Source organism: Macrotis lagotis, chromosome X (genome assembly GCF_037893015.1).
Source record: "Macrotis lagotis isolate mMagLag1 chromosome X, bilby.v1.9.chrom.fasta, whole genome shotgun sequence".
NCBI lineage: Eukaryota > Metazoa > Chordata > Mammalia > Peramelemorphia > Peramelidae > Macrotis > Macrotis lagotis.
In genome coordinates this window covers 327,414,011-327,432,752 of record NC_133666.1, presented here as the reverse complement: position 1 = coordinate 327,432,752, position 18,742 = coordinate 327,414,011, and the positions used below count along the sequence as shown (strand labels likewise).

Below are 18,742 nucleotides of genomic sequence, written 5' to 3'. Positions count from 1 at the left end.
TCTGATTTTCCTATTGAGTGAAATGAATTTCTATATCCAACTCAGTATATGAATCTGTGCGTGTGTGTGTGTGTGTGTGTGTGTGTGTGTGTGTATGAACAATTCCTTCTTTTAACCAGTTCAGATGATGAGGTTCAAATATCAGATGCTCCATTAGTTCCTCCTCTTAGTTTCCTTCCTCTCATGAGATGATTTTTCCTAACCATGCTTCCTTTCCTTTCCATGCCCTCCATAACGAGTTCTTCTTCCCCTCTTTTCAATTAAAAAAAATCATTAAGATATAACAAAACTACTCACAAGTGTTGTATAAACGGACTCTCTTTATGAATCCTAAAGGGTAGTAGGTGGTACAGTGGATAGCGTACTGGGCCTTAAGTTAAGGAGACTCATGAGTTCAAATCTAGCCTCAGACATTTATTCCCTAGCAAATAACTTAAGCCCATTTGCCTCAGTTCTTCATCATTAAAAAATTAGCAAGAAATATAAATGGCATTATCATTCAAATATTTTTGCCAAGAAAACCCTAAATGGCATTATTACTGAAACAAGTGAATAACATAAAAATTAATCCTGATGATGACGAGAGTCTCCAGAGGATACACATGTATCATCTCCTCATTTATAAATGTAAGCAATTTATCCTTGTTTAGTCATTTTGTCATTGTCATTCATGTTTACCTTTTTTTATTCTTCTCTTCCTTACCATATTTGAACTTCAAAGTTTCTCTACAGCTCTGGTCTTCCCATCAGGAATGTTTGGGAGTCCTTTATTTCATTAAAGATATATTTTTTCCCCTGTAATAGTACACTCAATTTTGCAAGATAAATTATTCTTGTCTATTAAGCCATATCCTTTCTCTTCTGGAGTATTGTATTCCAAGCTCTCCACTCTGATCATTTCTGATTCTGACAGAATTTTTTCCTTCTGGTTTCTTACAGTATTGTTTTCTTTGATGTGGAAATTCTGGCTTTTGGTTATAATATTCTTGGAAGTTTTCATTTTGAGATTTTCAGGAAATGACCAATAGATTCTTTATTTTTCTGCTTAATTCTGTTTCTAAGAGATAAGATATCTTGAAACAGGATGTCTATGCTCTTTTTAGGGTCATAGTATTCAGATAGCTCAAAGATTCTTCTTAATCTGTTTTCCTGGTCAGATGTTTTTGCTGAGATACTTATATTTTCTTCCATTTTTTCCAGTCTTTTTACTTTGGTCCATATGAATTTTCAGAGAATCTATGGCTTGTATAAGGTATTTTTTAATATCTCATATCAAGTTACTATTTCCCTTTCTAATTCTTTCTTCTATCAGTCTCATTTCTTACATTTTTTCCTCAAGTTCTCTCGTTTCCTTTGTAAAACTGTTTTTAGCTCTTTTGTTTAAACTCTTGCTTCATCTCTTCCTAAAATTCTACATTTGTGCCCAAGCTGTGTTTGCTTGTAGAATCTTAATTTTCTTCTTCTGACTTGGTGTCTTGAGCATTTCTGCCACTACATAGTTCATTGTAATGGAGTTCTTATTTTATTTGTCATTCTTCCTAACTAATAAGTGATTTTGAAATAGATGTTAGGGTGAGGCTCTGCCACATTTCTGTAGGGGAGGCCAAGGGCTGGTACTGTTGCTACTTTCTTGAGGTATTGAATATTGTGTTATTCCAGACAAAACCACTGTAACCAAGATCAAAAGAAATGTAGTAAATTGAGAAATAATTTTTACAACTAGTATTTCTGACAAAGGACTCATTTCTAAAATATAGAGAACTGAGTCAAATTTTCAAAACAAAACAAGCCATTCTCCAACTGACAAATGGTCTAAAGTTATGCAAAGGCAATTTACAGATGAGGAAATCAAAGCGATCCATAGTCATATGAGAAACTGCTCTAAATCACTAATTATTAGAGAAATGCAAATTAAAGAATCTCTGAGGCACCACCACACACCTCTCAGACTGACCAATATGACCATTAAGGACAATGATCAATGTTGGAAGGGATATGGGAAATCTGGGACACTAAAGCATCATTGGTGGAGCTGTGAGCTCATCCAACCTTTCTGGAGAGCAATTTGGAATTACACCGAAAGGGCAACAAAAATGTGCTTACCCTTTGATCCAGCAATACTACTACTACTGGGACTATCCCCTGAAGAGATGATGGAAAAGGGTAAAAACATCACTTGTACAAAAATATTCATAGCAGCCCTGTTTGTGGTGCCACAGATTTGAAAATTGAGTGAATGTTGGGGGATGGGGAATGGCTTAGCAAACTGTGGTGTACGTATGTCATGGAACACTATTGTTCTATTAGAAACCAGGAGGGATGGGAATTCAGGGAAGCCTGGAAGGATTTGCATGAATTGATGCTGAGTGAGATGAACAGAACGAGAAGAACATTGTACACCCTAACAGCAACATGGGGGGCAATGATCAATCTTGATGGACTTGCTCATTCCATCAGTATAACAATCAGGCACAATTTTGGGCTATCTGCAATGGAGAATTCCATCTGTGCCCAGAGAAAAAAATTGTGGAGTTTGAACAAAGACCAAAGACTATTACCTTTAATTTAGAAAAAAAAAAGTTATCTTATTATTTAATTTTATACTTTATATATACTTATACTTTATTTTTCTTCCTTATGGATATGAGTTCTCTCTCATCACATTCAACTTAGATCAATGTATACCATGGAAACAATGTAAAGACTAACAGATTGCCTCCTGTACAGGAGTGGGGGTTGGGTAGGGAGGGAAGCAAGGTTAGGGGTAAGAATTGTAAAATTCAAAATAAATAAAATCTTTCTTTTATTTAAAAAAAAATAAAATCATGTTATTCCAGGATCTCAGGGACATGTTTGCAGACTTTCAGTATTCTCAAAGGGGGACTAATCCAGCAAAATCTGCTGGTTTTTCTTCTGATTTGAACTCTACAGATTGGGTCTATATGAAAATAAACTGTTGCAAGACTCTATCTCCAAAATAGTCAGCTGCAAATTTCTGTTAGTTCAGAGTGGCAAGATTTTAGCATCTTCCTTGATCTGAGTTTCCTACCTTGGTTATTCCTCTGCAGGCTTGCCTAGATGCTAGAAGTGAGACTGTACTCTGAACTTAGGGTCTGAGAACAATTGATTGGGAACGAAAATACACAGAAGTGAAGGGAAATCTAAAAGAAGAGAAACAAAAAAGCAATAACATTAAAAGAAAATATGCTCACTATGCAATCAGAATACAGCTCTGAAAGACAAAACATAGGATCATATATCTCACAAGAGAACACAAAACTCAAAACACCTGAACATCAAAATGCAAGAAATGATACAAGAAAACTACTTAGAACTTTTGAACACAGAAAAAGAACTAATTGGGGGGGTGGTGCTTTTTTTCAAGGCAATGGGGTTAAGTGACTTGTCCAAGGTCACACAGCTAGTTAATTATTAGTGTCTGAGGTCATATTTGAACTCAGGTCCCTCATGACTCCAGGGTCAGTGCTCTATCCATCTAGCTGCCCCAAAAGGAAATATTAATTAAAAGAATTTATAGATCACCTTCACAAACAAAAATCACATAGTACTTAACTTTGACGATTCAGTTCAATACAAAAATTCAACCAATTCAGCAAGTGGCCAGAAGGACTCATACAAAAGAAGGCATTTATTTATTTAACACTAAATTATTTCATATCCACCAAAAATGCATAGATTATATATATATATATATAAAACATGTGCTTAGCATGACCTACCCTGAAAATCTGAGCTTAAATATAAATGAAAAAATATAGTTTCAATTTTTAAAATAAATATTGAAATATTCTTAGAAAGAATCAACTCAAGAAAAGTGAAGTGAGCATAAAATGAACATTGTACACAGTAACAGGAGTAACAGAAATATTATAAGGATAATCAACTGTGAAAGACTTAGCTCCTTGATCAAGACAAATTCAAAGAACCCATGATGAAAAATTCTAGTCACCTCCAGAGAGAAAACTAATAAACTCTGAATGCAAATTGAAGCACACTTTTTATAAAAACTTTATTTTTCTTATATTTTTGACATTTTCTTTTGCAATCTGGCTATTATCAAAACATGTCTTTAATTTCATGTAAAATTGACATCAAACTGCTTGCCTTCTTCAAGGAGCAGGGAGGCATTTGGAACTTGATTTCTTTTTTAAAATTATGTTACATTTTTAACATGTAATTGAAAATTATTTAATGAAATGATCATAAATATATATATATATGTATATATATATATATATTATATATTTAAAAAGAATAATGATTTGCAGGGATTATGTGCTTCTTGAACAACCCAGACAACAGAAATGCAAAAATGATGACTGAATGTGGCAAAGATAGTAACAGCACCAAAATGATAATGGAGAGACCTGTAAGCATCTTCTTCCTAAATGTACATAAGGAAGACAAGGGTGAAAGTGGAGATAGGTTAGAGGTATTCTGCATGGAATCTTCTGATGCCTAGCTTATATAGGTGAATCAATGCTCTTTTTTGAGACTATTATAAAAATGGGACAGGACATGAAGCAAGGATGGGAGTAAGGGAATAGAAGGGAGTGTGTGATATGCCCAGGTCAAAACAGGGGCTAGCAATGAAAAAATGAACCCTTCAAAATATTTAGGGTAAATATCCCATTTGTGTCTGTCTTGGTTTTTATAATTAAAGAGAACAATTTACGATTTTAAAAGCATGTCTAAAAATAAACTACTCATTATTAGACAAAAAAAAAAAGTCTCCCAGGAAGAGAACACTGAGCAAGGGAGTAGGTGAAGGGAAGGGAAAAGATGAAAAAAAGGTGGAAAATGAAGGAAGTCTTGTTTTGATGTTGGGGAAAAGTTCTCTACTTAAGAATGCTCTTATGGAGTAAATGAGATGTTTTGTAAAGGAAGATGTCAATGGTTATTGCCTGAAATATGGGGTACTTGAAAAGACCATCATGAATCCTAGCTCAGGAAGAAGGGATTTTTAACTTCAGGGGACAGGTGTCACCCAATGGGGGCAGGGGGAGGAAGAGGAAATGGAGAAAGAAAGTAACCAAGAAGAGGGAATATATCAATGGTGGGCTGCATAACAGGATCATAGGGAAGGGGTCCTACCATAGGGCAGTATCTTCTCAGTTATCTATTGGAAATGACTTTCTTCTAAGAGTGAAGCATAATAAAAAAGAGAAATCCTTGGGGAAAGTTCTACAAGTCAGAGTCAAAAGGAGAGAACCTAGAATAGATATTTCAGAAGGAATCCAGATAATAATGTCACAAGCTAGGAGAATGAAGATGGGGCAACTAGATGGTGCAGTGAATGGAGCACTGGCCCTGGAGTCAAGAGTACCTAAGTTCAAATCCGGCCTGAGACAATAATTACCTAGCTGTGTGATCTTAGGCAAATCACTTAACCCTTATTGTCTTGCAAAATGCCCCCAAAAAAGAATCCACATTCATAATGGAAACATTAACTGTGCTATAAAAAGATGTCACACATTGGCGGTCCCTCTTTCAGTTTCATATGAGTCTAGCAGAGACAATTATTTGTAAACTGTCTATTATGTGCAAGGCATTGTATTAAAAGCTGGAGAAGATATAAAATTAAAACCTTCCTGTCCTCAAGGAACATATAATCTTAAATACGCTCTACCATTTTGTCAGCAGCATATCTGAATAGTTAATTTCAAAAACAGCTGAATATCAGTAGATAGATAGATAGATAGATAGATAGATAGATAGATAGATAGATAGATAGCACCCCTCTCCCAAAAGATTTAGAAATGCTTAGATGGAGCCTGCTAACCAGTATGGAAATTTTGTTACAATACACCAACAGAAACAAGGTTACATCTTTTTTTATTTTTACATGTTTTATTTTATTTTCTCCCATTACATATCAATAAAATTTTAGTATTCATTTTTATAAGATTTAAGTTCTAATTTTTTTCCCTCAATAGTACATCTAAAAACATGGAAAGCAAATCTGAAGGCTTTCAGATGCATATGGTTGACATGAAAAGCATTCATCCCTTAAGTCTTTTGTGTCCAATGTGCCAAGTTATTAGTCTGGGAAATGACAAGTTTTCTGTAACAGGGCCCAACTTCAGCATGATTCTGAGTTCTTACATAAAGCTGACTGATATTCATTTGGCAATCACATGAACTGTTGATTAAGGGAGAGTAAAGATTGAAAGCAGAGAGAGCAATTAGAGGTTTGAAATTACTTGATTCTAGGAGGGAGAATTGGATTCCGTGAATATGTTGAAAGTTCCTAGAGGACATGGTATTTAATAAAGATGTCATGTGTCAAATAGCCAAATGAGCTGGTGAGGATTGGAGTAGCCAAGCTAATCCCAATGGAACAAAAGATATGGGGCCCCATCTAAAGGAAAAAAAGATCTCTGATGACTAAGACAGGAGGATCATTAAGGGGTCCTTTACTTTAAAGATTCCTTTATCAAATTAGGAAATGAGAACTCTCAACTGTTTTCTCTACAAGAGTTGGGTTTTGCCAATATGTTTACTGATAAAGGTAGATCATTGTACAATAAGAATCTTAAAGAAGGAAGACAGTAAATCAACATGTGCCAAGAATTATACTAACTGGGGAACAAGAACAAAAAATGTCATCTTTGCTAATTTACAGTAATGTAAGTTGAAATCTGAGGGTTGTTTTCTTCTGCATTTTTCTTGTCAATGGTTTAGTGAGATTTATGTAATTGTGAATGCAATTCTTTTGAAACATTTGTTTATATCAGGGAAACCTTTTTTCTGCCAAGAGCCATTTGTATATTTAGAACATCATTTGTGAGCAATATTTGGTCATTTAATTAATTCACCCCTAAAAAGTTCCTAGATTTAATGAATTTCAAGTCCTGACTGCAGTTGCCATGACTGTGGCAGACCAATATGGCTATGGGTCAGAAGTTCCCCATTCCTGATTTATATCCTTTCACCATTAATCTATTGCAGAATGGGGCATTGTGTGTATATGTGTATGTATTTATGTATTTTATCCCTCATTTGGTTAAGAATATATTTCCTAACCTTAGCCGTGAAAAGCCTGCTTTCATCTGCTTTTCTTCTAATTTTTTCAAAATGGTATGACCTGTAATACTAAGATCATATTTACAACATTTAGAACTTACTGTGGGAATGTTCTAACATATTGGTCCAGTCTTAATTTCTGCCAAACTGCTTCCTAGGTTTCTCAGCAGTTTTTAGCAAATAGAGAATTATTTCTGATGTATTTTGCTTTATCAAACACTGGTTTATTGAGTTCCAATGCTTGAATTATGCAAATTTGCATACTTTTCCAAGTTTCTCTTGGCACTTGCATTTGCAAATGTCTACTCATTACTGGTCTTTTCATCAGAAATGCTTGGAATTCCTCTATTCCATTTAAAGAGCATGATTTTCTGCTTTTTTTCAGGAATATACTTAATTTTGTGAGATAGGTTGTAAACCTTTTGGAATACTCTTCCAAGTTCTCCTCTTGTATAAAGAAGCAACTACTAAGTATTGTGTAATCCTGTTGTAGTTCTTTGGTACTGGAACCTCTTTCTGGCTATTTGGAGAATTTTTTCTTTTACTTAGAAGCTCTAGATTTTGGATATGCTAATACAGGGAATTTCCATTTTGGCATTTCTGAAAATAACCATTTACCATCTTATGTGTTGATTCATTCAAAAGTCAATAATAATTCAATTAATATTAATTGAAGTTCCTATTAAGTTCATGGCATTGGACTGGTGTTATTTTCAATATACATATCTATGTATATGTTAGTGGCAATTTGCTTGCTTATTTAAGTCCAAAGAGCAGGAAAAGGTGAAGAAGAAAGCATTAAATAGGTGCTTTTAAGAAATGGAAAACTCTAAAGGATTGGTTTCATTTTAGGTTCTGGAATGTAAAATCGTTACAGATTGGACCATAGAATATGATCAGTGATCATTTAGTATAACCCTTATCTGAAATTTAACCACCCTGCCCCCCCAACATCCAGCCTCTGCTTAAAAATTTATATGGATAATGGGGAATTCATTACCTAAGAAGGCAGTTCATCCTATTTAACTTCAATTCCCTTCCCTGTAATTTTACTCCACTAGGGGCATCCCCTTGGAAGAATTTTATCCAGCATTGCCTAGGACTGTACTGAAATGATTATAACTCATTTTAAACAGGTAATGCAATATTACTAAGTTTTGTTGGTATATTTTGACAACTGCAATTGCAAATCTGCTGGGAGGATAATACTGTGCTTTCTTTTCCTCAGTAAGAATGCTGAAGACAATTCTTGAAACATCACTTTTTCCTTTTTTTGTATTTTATTCTTTTCAATATGAAAAAACCATTATACAGAAGTGTTCTTAAAGGACATGAAATACACAAGAATCACAAATTCAGGGAGTAGAATACGATAAACAATAGTCTGTACATTTTTAATAGTCTCCTTTTTTAACAACTTGAAACAAATGAAATTTGTTACAAAGAAGTTACAAAGTGCTGCATTTTGTTTGTACAGATTGCAACCTAAAAACCATGCTATAAGTAGGGAATTATTGTAATAAAAATCAAAATAATTTCAAAATCCCGAAAACATCACAATGGGATCGAAGAGTTTTAGTTAAAAGATGCTCATAATTGGATTATTCATCTCAAAATAAAGTTACAACTTTTTTTCTATTAAAAATTGGAGAAAAGTTTCTTTTGGTTAAAAACAAATTAAAACCAATAAAAACACTTCTACTAATAACCATAACTTCTACAGCAATAGAATACAAGCACTTAGAGACCTTAGAGAGATCTTCTTTGACCCCATTAGAATTTTGAGATTACAATAAATTATTACAAGGGCATCATCATCATCAGTCATTTGTTTTTGTTTTATGTTCTCTAAAATAAGAGTGCCACCAGATAGAACCAGAAACATAAAGCATATAAACCTGTTACCTCATCTTTTAAAAATTGGCCACTGTCTTATTGAATAATAATTTCAGCCTTTCAAAAGGCTCAGGATTCCAGTGATGTGGGTATATGCCAACATCAGGGCAGACTGCACCTTTTACATGCTTTCAAAAAGGATTTCATAAATATTTGAATTTTTGTTTTTTTTTCTAGCAAAAATTCATCACAAGACAGACACTTAGGGAGTGATGATTAAGTTCTTGTTAGCTTAATCTTAATTATCCAAAGACTCTAACTTAATCCTTCATTATCAAGAGTTCATTTGCTCATGGACCCTCCTGTATGTGGCTAGCCTGGACTTTGAATAGCAGGTAGTCTATCACGAGGGAAATCCTCAGAGCCTTTCTAGTTTGCTGGAAGGTGCTAACTTCTGGACCACTCAGCAGCCCAGGATCAGCTCCACCAAGATGAGGCACTGGAAGAACACTTTATACAATATTATGTTAAACCTAATACAAATTACATATCAGCTTTTAAAAATTATGTGAAAATACTTTTAATCTCTTCATTTATAAATCCAGTCAAATTTTCATTTTCAGCATTATTTTTAAACAGTTTGCTCTGGAATGATTATTGGCCCCTTGAGGGAAGAGGAAGATAAGTTTTTGCTAAAAACTGCAACATTTTGAAAATATGTTTAACATTATTGTGCATGTATAACCTATATCAGATTGCTTGCTATCTTGAGGGGAGGGAAGGAGAAAAATTTGGAACTCATAATTTTACAAAAATGAAAGCTGAAAACTATTTTTATTTTTAGTTGGGAAAAAATAAAATATTACTAAGTTTAAAAAAATAAAAACTACAATATTCATAATGCCAAGAACTATATCAAAACGTTGTTATAAAAGTTTCTAATTAACTAGGGGACTGCTGTATATGGTGACTGAAAAGTCTTAGTACAGTTTTAAACTATTAAAGCTTAATATTCAAAGACTTTTGGGCTACCCTGCTCTTATATTAAACAGTGAGCAAGAGAGTCAGCAGCAAGATTCCTGTTGGAAGGGAGTTAAATTCCTTTAACATTCTAAAGGGGGGAAATTATTCTCTTTGAATGGAAAAAGACACATAAGATCTTTTATGTAGAAATACCACATGGATGTAATCAATCACTTTCTTTGTTTCTGCTGATGGATGAAGAAGCAAAAAATGCTAAGGGCAAGGTACTAGAGAGTAGATGAACTTCTTTCATACCACCCCCAGTCTCTTGTCAGAATAGTCTTGCTAGGGAGCTTAGAGTCATCAACTAAAAGAAGCTAGGAGAACATCTGATGCCAAATTGGCACTAAGCCCTCAATGATCCTAGTTGAGATCCAGGAAGCATGTCACTCTAAGACAATAGTCTGACCACAATGATTGCTCACATGGCCAGAACATATCTTAATAACAAACAACTAAGAGGAAATAAACTCTTGAGTACTGAGCTAAAATATAACTATAGTATAATGGAGGGCAATATCATTACAACCTAAAATGTCAACAGAAAAACAAGACTTATTTAAAGATACTTTAATAACCCTTGAAAATCTTTCATCTCCAACTTTATACTTCAATACATATGACAAAAAGAAATAGCAATATAGGAAAAACTGACAATAAAGATTATCAGAATAATACCTCATTTGCAGAAATGGCCTTTGAAAATAAAGGATTAAATTAATAGTTTTCAGTAATGAAGATTAAATTAACAAGCACTTGATTGTCATTGGCTAAAGACTTTTGTTTTCTACATTATAACCAACAGACAACATTCAGAAATGTGTGTGGTTCTAAAATTCATTTTTTAATCTTAGGACTGGACCCTCATCAGCTAGTCTATCCCTGCTTCACCCCCTGCTCCTACCCCATATCCACTTCAGTCAACAGTCAATCTACAAGAGAAATTCCAAAATATAGAAAAATAAAGAATTTGAGGAGGAACTGGGGACAAAGCCATTTTGGGATTTAGCTATTTATTGTGGCTAGAACTTTTTCAAGTGTAGCTGTTAATGAATACAAATGTGGGAGTTAGAGAACTCAGTGGGGGGAAGGTGACAACAATGAACCCAGGTTGTAGGACCTTGAACAATTATAATTCTGTATCCCTGAGCCAGCCCCTTCCCTACTACCAAGGGTATGTTATCATTCCTACTACAAAGTGAAATCTAACCACATTCCTATCCTAGGAAAAAGGAGAGAAGTGGTTTGCAAGGACAAAGAGGGGCAAAGAAGAGTTAGTAATACAAGATTCTCTTCTCAGTGTCCTGGGGTGAGGAGGACCCAAGGACGGGTATGAAACTTCTTAAGACATATCAAATTTGTATTCCCTCTGTATCAATATACATCTCCCTTATATAAAGAGATTTCTTTGAGGTACATAGTTGTATGTCTAGAAAAAATATACAAGTTAAACAAAAAGATAAGTGAACCACTCTAGCAAATATTGGGTTTCTTTAGAAACTGAGGGCATTTTTTAAATTAATTTCATTTTAATTTATTATGTGTATACAAGAAAGTCTTCTGAATGAGAAATTCTTGTTCACTTACCAGATGGTAAGAAGATATTACCCTTCCAGCATAGTATGGATTATACTGTAACATCTGAATGCCTGTGCAACATTTAATTTATTTAATTTTACATTTTCCAAAAGGCCATTATTGGTGATCTGGGGCATGTGTACACAAATGCAAATATATAATGAGAGAGATGTTGCATATAAGGATACTTCAAGCTGAAGATAGTAAAATACTGTGAATTATTTTGCAGGGGAAAAGTTGAGGTACGAATTTGAGGTTGCTGAATTTGGATTAAATGATCCAGATATAAACCAAGTTTCTGTAATTTCTATCAGATAGACATAAATCCAAAGATTTTGCATTTAAAAGATCATCATACTGATCTCTAATATCCTACAGAACAGCTTTGAGTCTAATGGGTAAAAGAGAAAGCAAGATCCAAGCTATACAATCAACATCTTTCATTTTTAACTGATATGTTTCTAACATTGTGTGAGGTGCTATGGGAGAAAAAGAAAGTAGAACCATGATCCCCTTCCACAAAGAAAATGAATGTCTGAAAACCTCATCATCTGTGAATTCACCATTAATATAAGTAAAGAAGATAGGACAAGAGGAGAAGGCAGGGTTAAAACAGGCACAGAAATTGCTTTCAATATTGCCTAATGACCTGGAAGCTGCCTAAACAACTTCCAATGACCATCATTATAATACTTAAGTCCAAAATAGTTTAGATGGGGTAAAGCAACTTATGTACTATAGTGTCTACCGTTATGAGTCTCTTTCAGAGTCATTTAAGAATGATTCTTTAGAAAACCTTGAGTACCAACAGGCCTTCAGCAACATTAGCCCTACAAAATCAAAAACACAAACCGATATCCCGACTTATAAGACTTTTCCTCAAGTTACCAGCACATTTATTTAAAAAAAAAAGAACCATGTAATTTCATTAAGAACATTATATATTGCATTCAAATGCAGTTATGAAAGACAAATTAAGTAAAGGCAGATAAATCACTCTCAGATGTTATTGCTTTAAAAATGGCAAAACATCCCATTATTGTTTTATAGCACACAATTTGTTATTGGCTTAAAACAGTGTATGTCAAACATTTCATTTTCTAAATTGTATTTTAAACCAATAAATAATATACAATGTCTGTCCACTATAACAATAGACTAATAGAAGGGATATAAGATAGCAATTCTGACATCTGAAGCAGTTAAAATGAGACTCTATAATAATAGGACTTACCACTGTATTAGAGAGCTTCTCCTGTAGACTTTGTATAATCATTTGTCAAAAGAAGTTCCCTTATTGTATGTGTTTGCATCTAATGATATTTTTGACTGGAAAATCCAAAAAAGGATGGCATATCATTTTAATAGATAGCCAATTACAGCATATGATTTTTTTCTTCTCTACATAGATTTCTTAAAGAAGTTTGTTCTTATAATTTTAATTACATTAAATTAAAACTGTGCACAAATAAAATCAATTGGAACCAAAGAATACAGAAAGCTGAGAAACAATTTTCACACCTAGTGTTTCTGATAAAGAACTAACTCATTCCTAAAATATATAGAGAAGTGAGTCAAATTTATAAGAACACTTGTCATTCCCCAATTGATAAATAGTCAAGAGATATGAACAGGGAGTTTTCAGATGAAGAAATTAAAATTATCTACAGTCATATGGAAAAGTATTCTAAATTACTATTAATTAGAGAAATGCAAAATAAAACAACTGAGATACCACCTCACACCGATCTGATTGGCTAAGATGACAAAAAAAAAAAAAGAAAATGATCAATATTGGAGAGATAGTGGGAAAATTGGGACAATAATCACTGTTGATGGAGTTGTGAACTGACCCAACCATTCTGGAGAGCAATTTGGAACTAAGCCCAAAGGGTAATAAAACTATGCATACCCTTTGATCCAGGAATACCACTACTAGGTCTATATCCCAAAGAGATTGTAAGAAAGGAGGAAAAAATCCACATGTATAAAAATACTTATAGCAGCTCTTTTTGTAGTGGTAAAGAACTGGAAATTGAGGGGAAGCCCATCAACTGAGGAATGGCTGAACAAATTATGGGTTATGAATTTGATGAAATATTACTGTTCTTTAAGAAACCACAATGACCAGAAAAACCTGGGGAAAAACTTGCATGAACTGATACTGAGTGAAATGAGCAAAACAAGATGTACATTGTACACATTAATAGCAACATTGTGTGATGACAAACTATATCAGATTCAGCTCCTCTCAGCAGTTCAGTGATCAAGGACAATTTTAAAAGACTAATGATGGAAAATATCCACATTCAGAGGAAAAAACTTAGGGGTCTGAATGCATACTGAATCATACTGTTTCAACTTTTTAAAACTTGTTTTACTCTATTTTTTATTTTTCTCATGGTTCTTTTCCCTTTTGTTCTGATTCTTCTTTCACAATATGAATAATATGGAAATATATTTAACATGATTGTACATATATAACCTGTATCAGATTACTCACTATCATGGGGAGGAAGGAAGGAAGGAAAGGAGATAGAAAAATGTGAAATTCAAAAGTTTATAAAAAGATGAAGGTTGAAAACTATCTTTGCTTATAATTGAAAAAATAACATTTAAAAAAAAAGAAACTTGATCCCTAGAAGTGAGGACTAGTCTCTAAATTGTACTTATTACTGCTATATTATCTCTTTTAAGGAGAATTCAGCTCACAAGGTCAAGGTTTAGTGATTAATTTTAGAGAACTCCTCCCCACTCAGACCCCTCTCCCAGATTTGAAATTATGTTGAGAAGAGGGGAACATCAGGAGAACTGTTGAGGAGTGAGGACAAAATGATTCCTTAGCAGAAAAACCAGCTGGAAAAGCTTTGCCTGAGGGGGTGAGGGACCTGTGGCATGACCAGGCTGACACTCTTTTATTCCCTTCCAGACACCCAGGTAAATATATTTATCTACCCCCACCCTCCCTAAGGCTAGGGGCAAATAGGTATCTGCTAGAATGACCATACTCACCAATTCCTTGCAATTTCTTTACCCACAACTTTCAAAGATATCAATTCGAAGCACAATTTAATCTTCCCCCACCTTACTTCAGGGTCTAATAGTTTTCTTGAAGGGCTAGGCAAAACTAGAGATGTCTAAGTGATAGGATAGAAAGAGAAATGATCAGGAGCTAAATCAATGTTTACTCCCTAAAAATTATATTTATTCACCTAAATAGAGAAGAACTACTAGCTTTTAGTTATTTGGAATTAAATATCTACAGTAGACATTATCTTCAAATAATCTCCATTTCATAGGCAAATGGAACCATCAAAAGATTGCCAATGCACTGCTACGCCCTAAAACTGCCTCCAAAAATGAGTCTTTATTTCCTTCTCACAAACAGATGCTTTCTCCTGAGATGTAATAAGGCAGGGTTTTCAAGTCTCAAACCTCAGACTGTGCATATATCATTAAGTCTAATTATACAGAAAGGACTGGGAAAGGAAAAGAGAATGGGGTGATATCCTTGATTCCTTTAGCACTACTGCTAATCACAAGTTCTTATTTTTTCTGTTTTTTGCTTCCTAAAAAAAAAAAACCCTGCCAACATTAAACGTCATACTCAAGCCAGAAGTACATTTTGAACAAATGACAGATTTTCCTGAACCCTCCTAATAAGTAATGGACTAAACAGTGGGCTATAATAATTAAAACAGAAAAAATTTCTTCTGAATAAAATGACTATTTTTTTTTAGAAAATACAAAGGAAGCAAAAAAAGGTGAAAATACAATAACAAAATTTTCTGTCTACACAAGATGTATTGTGAAAGTATATCAATTTCTTTATTCTTTCTAAGAATTCTCTAAAAAGATTAATTTGTCTATATAATTTTCAATTCTATTTTAAATCTAATTTTGGAGAAAATATTTAGTTTTTACCCCTCCCTTTATATTCTTTCATTCTAATGGTATTTTTGGATAGGAAAATTCAAAAAACATGGTGTATTATATTAAAAGAATTAGGCCCTCAGAGCCTCTGATTTTTTCCCATCTCTACAGAGGCTTCTTACAGATGAATGACTCCAAAAGTGAGGTCCAGTTCTTAAACTGTACTAATTACTACTATAACCTCTTTCTTTAAAGAGTCTTCAAAGAAGAATTTTTTTTTTGGCAAGGCAATAGGGTTAAGTGACTTGCCCAAGGTCACATAGCTATTATTAAGTGTCTGAGGCCAAATTTGAATTCAGGTCCTCCTGACTCCAGGGCCAGTGCTCTATCCACTGCACCACCCAGTTGCCCCCAAAGAAGAACTTTAAAGAAAAGTTCTCTGGTTAGCTTCTACAGTACTACAGGTATAGCTACACTGGAGTTACATTAGGTTTCCTGGAAAGCTTCTGTGAGTTAGCCTGACAACCTAAATATTTATAATATCATTTCTTGGAGAAAATATGTACCAAGTCACTCTAGTTCAGTCAGTCATCACCTCTCACTTGAACTACTGCAATAACCCCATCATTAGAACTGGATTCCAGATTTCTCCTCCTAAATATCCTTCACACAGCTGCCAAAATGATCTTCCTAAAGTACATGTGACCATGCCTCTCTCCAGCTCAAAAGTCTTCAGTCTATTGCCTCTAGTTTAAAGTGAAACACATGGTGGCCTTCAGCCTACCTTTCTAGGTTTGTTTCATGGCCCTCTTCATGTATTCTGTGTTCTAGTCAAGCTGACCTATTTACTATTCTCTAACTTTGACATTCTATTTTCTGACACCATGATTTTGCAAAAGATGATCCTTACTGGTGTCTGTCTCATTCACTTTACTCTAGGTCCAACCTATGTGCCATTTGCCTTGGGAAATGTTTCTGATATCTCTACTCAATATAATTTTCCCCTCCTCTTTAAATGTTTATCTGTTTGTATAATGTATCCCCCCACCCCCAATAGAATATAAGGCCTGTTCTTTCTTTTGTTTTTGTAATTCCAATGCCTTATACATAGACGGTATTTATAAAAGCTAGGACTGGATAGGAAGACCTAACTAAACCAAACAACCTTCAGACTTTTGTAATGGAGAAGCATCCTATATTTGTTTATGTGCTGGGGAGAGCTCAGATTAGTTCAATTTCTAGTCACAAATTTACTGTATGAAAGATGAAATTATTCTAAACTCCTTCACAGGTTTCATAAAAATGCACTTTATGAAGCTTTCTCAATTATTATATTTTGCAATAGTTGTTATCTAAGAAAATAAATATTCTCCTATAATACGTGCACACACTATTGATGAACATGGCTAACTACTACTGAAAACGAAATATTTACACTGAAGACACTGAGACTATGGAGACTTTTTGGTTTCTAAGACATAAAAAGAGATGATAATTTATTGTCTATTCTAGGTCATATATACTTACAACAAAAATGAAAATGTCTAATCTTCAAAGCAATGCACAAAATGAAAAAATTCCATCATTTATTGACAATGTCATGAACAATTATACTAAAATGGCTATTACCTGGTACAAACCCATTGCTAAAAATGCATTTTAAAAAAGAAAGTATGGGAATCCAATAGCTCTAAAACACTGTTACAAATAAAAGGAAAAACCATATTTGTTTTGGTAACTCTGATATATGCATGATATACCAGATCTACCCTGTAGCACTGCTTTTTATTCAAAAACTTTGAGGAGACATTAAAAGCCTTCCAGGCCACTAAGTAGAACACCACAACTCATCTAAAATGCTCTATTTGTAGTACTTTCTGGATGTTGGAGCTAAAAATGACATTAAACTTTTTAAGGTTTAATAGATGATAAAAGTCACAAAATGTGTCTTTACAGTCCAATTGATTTTATATATTTCTTCACATCAATGAGATCAACTATACTTAAGATCAAGTGTAGATTTATCTCCACGACTAGGAGATAAAGATTTCTACCTTATGAAATTAGCTCCAAACTCAAATCCTTGAGGAATCGACTCTTTGAATTGATGAATTCCTACAAAGCATTTCCAAATTTGTTTATTCAAGTAATTATGAAAAGTGGCATACTCAATGTCTATACCCAATTAAGCATGCTGTTTTTTCCCTACATTAAGAGTTGGTGAATTAAGATAAACAAGGTTATGCTTTTAATAGGCAATAAGCAAATTATACTCTTTGACTGTACCATTGACTAAATTGCTCAGGGACAGTGAGTTGGGACGATAAATGAAATCTATTCTGGGAGAATGACTCGTTTCCATATTCTTGTAATATTAAACAAGTTTCCAGTAAATTCATAAAAATTACTCTCTTCTTGGTTTAAACATTACCTTTAGAATGTGAATGTCCTCAGTTTGACTCTCAAAGTGATTTCCATTTTCATGTGTATTGAGCCAAAAGCACTGAGAGGCACAGACAAGGAGACATTGGGGTTGATAGACCAGGGTAAACTTAGCCTAAATCTGTCAACTATATGTCCTCTTTACCATCAAATCCCTAAAATATATGAGAATAATGTCCCAACCTCCTGATTAGTTCTTTTCCTGAAGAAATTACTTATTATACAGTGATTAGATATTGAAATTACATTCACATATTAATGCAGAAACATAAAGAGGAACCTTCAAAATTACATAAAGAAAAATAGAAAGGTTTTAGTTTCTCACAGGGCCCTGGATCAAAAAATATATAAAAGGATCTTTTTAAAATAATCACTTCTTTGTGAACATATTAACACATAGACATCAATTTTTAAATTGTCATGTTAACTTGCCAATAAAATAGGAAAAAACCCAACATTTTAAATTTTTTTTTATATTTTTTTGTATTTTGTTGGGGATATCTGTGTTCATATCTCTTTCTCAACAACGTACAAAAATAATATTACAAGACTATCCACTTAACCTATCTCCAGCTCTTGCAAAGTCCTGAGGCCCTGGAAAAAAGTTGCTGTCATCAATCCTCACTGTAGATGTCTCCAGCAAATGGCAGGTGCACATGGCTGCCTGTGACATTGGGCAATCGAGACAAATCTGGCAGGTTCTGGATGCGAGACCGTAGTTCTTTTCGAACCTGGGATACTCTGGCTAATTTGCGCTTGTATTCCTGTAATAAAACAACTTTATGTTAGCACTTATTGAGATGACACCAAGAATAACTACATAGTTGAGTCAATCAGCTCATGAAGCCTGCACAATGAATAAACAGAGATATGCAATTTGGTTTTTCAGGAAGTTCAGTCAAGACTATAAGGAAAAGGGAAAGCTTTGAAAAACATGATTAGT

At 33.9% G+C, this 18,742-nt stretch overlaps 1 protein-coding gene across 2 annotated transcripts in view; it reads right to left on the bottom strand.

The window, feature by feature from the left end:
* Nucleotides 1-5,738: 5,738 nt before the first annotated feature.
* The window catches only part of RPRD1A (regulation of nuclear pre-mRNA domain containing 1A), a 96,992-nt gene continuing 83,988 nt past the window's right edge, over nt 5,739-18,742 (bottom strand). For both annotated transcript variants that reach the window (XM_074199901.1, XM_074199904.1), the window contains exon 7: nt 5,739-18,563. In XM_074199901.1, coding sequence (XP_074056002.1) covers nt 18,414-18,563 — 150 coding nt within the window. In that variant the 3' untranslated portion in view covers nt 5,739-18,413. The remainder of the gene's footprint in view (nt 18,564-18,742) is intronic.